Genomic DNA, 6,049 nt, shown 5'->3' on the forward strand with positions numbered 1-6,049 from the left:
AAAAAATACATACAACAAGACCCAGCTTTTCCACTTTTAGGCATGCACCAGGAGAATTTTGTGTGTGTGTGAGGAAGATTGGCCCTAAGCTAACATCCACTGCCAATCCTCCTTTTTTTGCTTCAGGAAGATCGTCACTGAGCTAACATCTGTGCCAGTCTTCCTCTGTTTTATATGTGGGACGCTGCCACAGCATGGCTTCATGAGTGTTGTGTAGGTCCACGCCCAGGATCCGAACCTGCGAACCCCTGGCTGCCAAAGCGGAGTGAGCAAACTTAACCACTCGGCCACTGGGCCAGCCCCTACCACCAAAGAGAATCTAAAATATGTCAACACAAAGACTCGCACACGAATGCTCACAGCAGCACTGTTCACAACAGCCAAACACTGCAAACAACCCAAATGTTCATCTACAAACAACATGCGCTACCTGCATACACAGCTACTAATCAGTGATGAAATCTGAATAGCTACGCCACCTGAAAGAAGTCAGGAAAGTGAGACTCCATCCAGCGTGCTGCCCCTTAGGCAGCACCTCAGAGCATGCAAACTAACCTCCAGCGAGAGAAGTAGGTCATCAGTTCTCTGGGGTACGGCTAGGGGGTGGGGGGAGGATTCTCAAGGTTTGAGGACGTTTTGGGGGTTGTTACAGGCTGAATTACGTCCCCGCAAATTCCTATGTTGAAGCTGTAACCCCCAGAGCCTTAGAACGAGAGCTTATTTGAAGACAGGGTCTTTACAGAGGTAGTCAAGATTGAATGAGGTCATTATGTTGGGTGGGCCCTAACAGCACCTCACTGGTGTCTTTGTAAGAAGAGATTAGGACACAGACACAGAGGAATGGCCACGTGAGGACAGAGAGACACCGGCCATCTACACACCAAGGAGAGAGGCCTCAGGAGAAACCAACCCTGCCAGCACCTCGATCTCGGACTTCCAGTCTCCAGAACTGGGAGGAAATAAATCCCTGTCATCTAAGCTGCTCAGGCTGTAGTGTTTGTCACGGCCACCTGAGCACACTAGTATAGGGGTGACAGATGCACCCACTCTCTTGATCGTGGTACTGGTTTCACAGGTATGCACATATGTCAAATCTCATCAAGCTGTCCACTTTAAATATGAGTGCTTTATTGTATGTCAATTATACCTCAATAAAGCTGTAAAAAAGCACAATTGGGGCCAGCCGGCTGGCATAGCAGTTAAGTCCACACGATTCACTTTGGTGGCCCGGGCTTCACTGGTTCAGATTACGGGCACGGACCTATGCACCACTCATGAAGCCATGCTGTGGCCAGCGTCTCACGTATAAAATAGAGGAAGATGGGCACAGATGTTAGCTCAGGGCCAGTCTTCCTCAAGCAAAAAAGAGGAAGATTGGCAGCGGATGTTAGCTCAGGGCTAATCCTACTTAAAAAAAAAAACCCAAAACAAAAACAAACAAACAAACAAAGAAGCACAATCATCCACAGGGAGAAATGCACTGTTCGGAAAGGTGAAGACAGACCCGGGAACTGCGAGTTAACCAACACGACACCGGAGTGCCCACAACGTCCAGGGTTTTCTTCTGTTAGGAGGGACATTACCCGGCAGGCGGCTGTCTGTGCAGGCCCTTTCCTGGGGTGGCTCTGTGGTCACTGGGGTGAGGACCTCATGTCCCTCTGTACTCCCCTAAATCAGCCGGGACCCTTCCGCAGTCCTTGGCCCCACCAGTGGATAGCAAATCTCCTCTACGCTCTGTGATCCCAAAACCCCCATCTGACGTCAGAGAACCACAGCTTCCCAGTCAGGGTGCCCACTCAGCTCCCCGCCCTTTGGGCCCATTCATCTCCCCTTATCTCCCGTCTCCTCCTCCTCCCCTGGCCCACATCTGCCTCCTATCATTCAGGCGGCCGGGTGAGCAGCCGGCCAGTACTCCTCCAGCAGACAGCCGACTCCCGGTGAAACGCTGGCCTCTGCTCCCACTCGGACTAGCAGCAAACCACAACACGGTGCCTCTGGAGGCCTCAGGGTCCAGCTGCCTCCACTGGACACATCTTTACTGAGCTCCCCTCGGTGCCCGGCAGGAGGGGTGCAGCAGGGGTGCAACATTACGTAGGGCCATTTTGCTTGCCAAAACTGAAGGGAGGCGAGCGAGTCCCACAGCCAATGGCAAAGGGCAGGCTGGGCGGGTGGGCAGCAGGGGGAGGCGCAAGGCCAGGACGACCCTTGGGCAGCACCTGCACATCAGTGAGGAGGCCAGGGGCTGGAGCAGGTGAGCAGCAAGGACACAGGTGGTGGCAGACATGGTCAATGGGTGGGGACAGATCCTGTGAGGTCTGAGGCTGCAGCCAAGGAGGGCAGACTCAGACTTGGCGCGCCACCCTGGTCTCTGTGTGCTGCACAGACAGCTGGGGCGCGGGTGCAGGGCACAGCAACGAGCCTGCTGGAGTGACCCCGACAGGGTGACAGGGCCCTGGAGGGGCCAGGTCAGCAGCAGAGACAATGCATTCTGCTCATGGCCCTCAGGGCGCATGCCCATCCGACACCAGAGAACAACACTGCCCTCTCCAGGGGTCCGGGAAGCTCAGAGGCCCTGCCACAGTGGTGGGACACAGGATACGTACCTTCCTTGGCACAGGCCAGGCCGCCGGATCCCCCGCCAATCACCAGGAGATCGTATCCCTGTCGCCCTGCTGGGGAAGGGGTGAGAGGTGAGAAGGGAGAGCCAGGCCAAGTCTGGGGCCCAGAGCCCGGAGGTTGCCGCACCATTGCCAAGGGCAAGCAGCTCTGTCCAGGAAAAGGTGGTACAGAATCCATCGGATGGGACCAGAGCCCCACGCTGTGATGGCCTAGGGTGGTAACGCATCACACATGAGGGCAGCAGACAATGACTGGGCTCACACTGTCTGCATGAATCCCAAGGCCAAGCAACACCAGGTGACAACATGTCATGAAGAAGGTGAGTTAACTGGCAGAACTGCTCGAACTCAAACTTCACCCGACATCCTGAGCCAGACACAGGACAAACATTTTCTGGAGTCCATCTGTCTTTCCACTGTAAAGGTCACCTTCTGCTATAAGTGAGGAAGGTAAAGAGCAGCCCCTGCATCAGGTAGCAGAGCCAGGCCGTGGGGCGGCTGTGGGGCGCCCGTGGGGTCCGGGAGGGAAGCGACTGAGGCCACAGGAGCTGCGGGCCCACATTCCTCCCTGGAAATGCCTTTTGGGCTCCCTGTGCTGTCACTTTGGAGGCAGCCGCATCCTCCCCTCACGCCCCGCAGAGGACACTCACGGCCTTCCTGCCCTGTAGGAGGCATCTCTCGTCTCTCTTCGGCAAACCACTGATGTGGAAGGAAGGCAAAAGACAGCCAGAAGGGGCAGAGAAGGAGGGACGGAGGAGGTGGGTGAGGGCAGGAGAGGCCTTAGTTGTGGTGAACCTGAGAGCTCTGACCCAAGGCCCGAGTTGGGGACACCCAGGGCCAGGCACCAGCCCACTCTCTATGGAAGGAGGAAGAAATAACAGCAAATTATCAGTATGTGGGGAGTGTGGGGAAGGCACGGACTGCTGCCAGGGCATCAAGAGCTGGCTGCTGCTCCTGGGCAAGGCTGAGGATCCCGTGATCGAAGGGGCCTGCCCCCACGGCAGGTGCATCGGCCCTCACACCAGCATGGGAACCTGAGGCCTGCCAGTGAGGAGGCTGCACCCGTCTTTGTGGCCACCTCAACCTTCCTGGCAGGCAAGTCTGTGGGGAACACGCCCAGGGTGCTGTGCCCCTGAGGGACCGCGGCTCCCTAGACGTCCTACAGGCCAGGGGGCCGTGGCCTGTGCTCCTGCAGGCCCCAGGAGCTTGAGCCTAGAGAAGGCCTGGCTTGCAGGTGAGGAAGCCCACTGGGGAGCCGGTGCTGGGAGCTGCATCCAGGTGCCCGCCCTGTGGAGACGCTCCACTGTGCCCCCCACCCCGGGTCCATCCCGCAGGAGGCATCGAGGGCCCTGAGATGCGTGTGCAGGCACACAGGGTCTAAGGGAGCCAGAACTGAGTTCAAGCAGCCAGTGCAAAGCAGACCCCATTCCAAATTCAACTCAAGGACTCTGAAGAGTCCTAAACTGCTGTTGGTTATCCCAATGGCTTTGCTATGAGCCCAGAGAACTGAAGACTGACTGCTGGCTGGAGGAGCTGAGGCCAGGCACCTAGGAGCACAGGCCTGCCTGGCAGGGCAGTGCTCCCTCCCAGTGGGGGGGCTGCCCAGGAGAACAGCTTACCTTCCATTGCAGGCGCCTCTCCTTCCTGCTGCCACAGCAGGGTCCCCGCTGGGTCTCCCTGCCCTGCAGTCCTGCACTGTGCCCCCATCTGCTATCAGCAGAGGGCAGGGCGAGTGGCTAGCCAAGCAAACTGTGGGTTTATCTTTGGCAGTTTGCTCTCCCCACCCACCTTATATGCTCAAGAGCCCTCCGGTCTGATAAACACTTGGAAGAGGCCAGCGGTGGAGCCCTCCACGTGTAGGAAATCTGCCTTTAAACACGTGGGAGGGTGTGGCTAGCCTGCTGGGGAAGAAGGACCCCGAGGTGGGTGGGGTGGGCACTGCTCAGCGCGGGTGTCCTGGGACACACCTGTGCACTCAGGTGCCCTGGGGTGCCTCACAGCCTCGCCTTCCCCATCTCAGCCAGGGACACCCTCTCCGCCCACAGGGCTCAGCCAGAAAGGTCTGTCTGCTCTGTGGTCTGAGCCCTGTCCTCTAATTTTCTGCTCCTCTGAACCTGGGCCTGGAACAGGGCCAGCAGAGAGCAGAGCCCGCTGAGCATGCCTTGGCTGCGTGAGCAACTGCTCTAGGAGGACAGGGGAGGCTCCCCGTGCCCACGGACACGCCGGCCACCTCGGGGGCCTCCTGTAAGGCTGTCCTCCCTGCCGCATGGTCTCTCCTGGTAGGAGGTGTGAGGGGACAGGTGACACTGGCTACACTGTCATTCTGGTTCTTGTTCAGGGGCTGCCTCGCCACCCCCAAGCCTGGGATGGGCCGGCAACTTCTGCTCTCAGAGAAGCTGTGAGGCTGAAGTGGAGGAAGAGGCCCCAAATCGGCCCTGGGTGTCCTCCTTGGGGGTTGGCACCATCACTGTCCCAGCAGCTCAGCCCTCGCCCTGGGGCCTCCCTTCCCCTTGCTGCCAGAGGGCCCGGCAGGGCTCTGCCTCCTGCCCAGATGGAAAGGACACGCTCACCCCAAGGCCACGGTTACCAGCAGCCTGAAAGGCCTTGTGCTTGTGACCACGGGGGCAGCTCCCATTGGTGGATCTCTGACTTGCGCCAGGTGGGGTGAGGGCTCCACTGCACAAGTATGTTTAATCCTCATGAATGTCCCACTGACATGTGCAGCAAGGGGGCTGGGAAAGACCGGCTGCCCTGGCCAAGGTCACAGGGATCAGCAAAGACACCCTAAGAGCAGCCCATGTCCCCACCTCACAAGCTAGTGACTGCGTCCCAGGACTCTGCACGGCCAAGCGAACCCCTTAGTTCACCACGGCCAATGCAGTGCACAGCTTTGCCCACTTACCCATCTGGTCTGCCCTCACCCGCCAATCCACCACTGACCAAGGGTCCGGCCACTCTTCCTCCCACGGGCACCATCTGTGCGAAGGAGCCCTCACCCAGATGTCCTGTGGTCCTTCAACACTCACTCCCTGTGGGGAATGGTCCAGGGGCAGGGTCTGGGGCCATCACTGAGAAGGTACGTGGTGGGGAACAGTCATCACGCGTGGGCCTGGCCGTGCTACCATGGCAATGTGGGGGCGCCGCAGCCGGCTCTGGGGAGCGCATCCTGCAGGGCTGAGCGCCAACTGTCCATGTATCCCTGCGCCCAGCCCTTGCGCCGGAACCCTGGCGACACCCGGTGCCGTGGTGACGTGACTATTGTCCTGGTTTGGTCGGTTTCCCTTGGTGGCTCCAGGAGGATAAGCTGCAGATGTCCCCTCCCCTAGGGCACCGGCAGAGTGGCGGCGTGCAGGGCCTGCTCAGAGCCCAGGGTGCCCTGGCGTCCCTCATTGAGTCTCTGCTAGGGCCTGTAGTGAGCACCTGCTGTGTGG

At 58.8% G+C, this 6,049-nt stretch overlaps 1 protein-coding gene across 7 annotated transcripts in view; it reads right to left on the reverse strand.

The window, feature by feature from the left end:
* Positions 1–6,049, reverse strand: part of TXNRD2 (thioredoxin reductase 2) — a 50,838-nt gene that overhangs the window by 44,452 nt on the left and 337 nt on the right. For 4 of the 7 annotated variants that reach the window (XM_044775491.2, XM_070516677.1, XM_044775489.2 and 1 more), the window contains exon 2: positions 2,604–2,672. In XM_044775491.2, the coding sequence (XP_044631426.2) occupies positions 2,604–2,672 (69 nt within the window). The remainder of the gene's footprint in view (positions 1–2,603; positions 2,673–6,049) is intronic. The other 3 variants (XM_044775492.2, XM_070516678.1, XM_044775490.2) reach the window with 1 other exon arrangement.

This window comes from Equus asinus, chromosome 8, assembly GCF_041296235.1.
Source record: "Equus asinus isolate D_3611 breed Donkey chromosome 8, EquAss-T2T_v2, whole genome shotgun sequence".
Classification (NCBI taxonomy): Eukaryota; Metazoa; Chordata; class Mammalia; order Perissodactyla; family Equidae; genus Equus; species Equus asinus.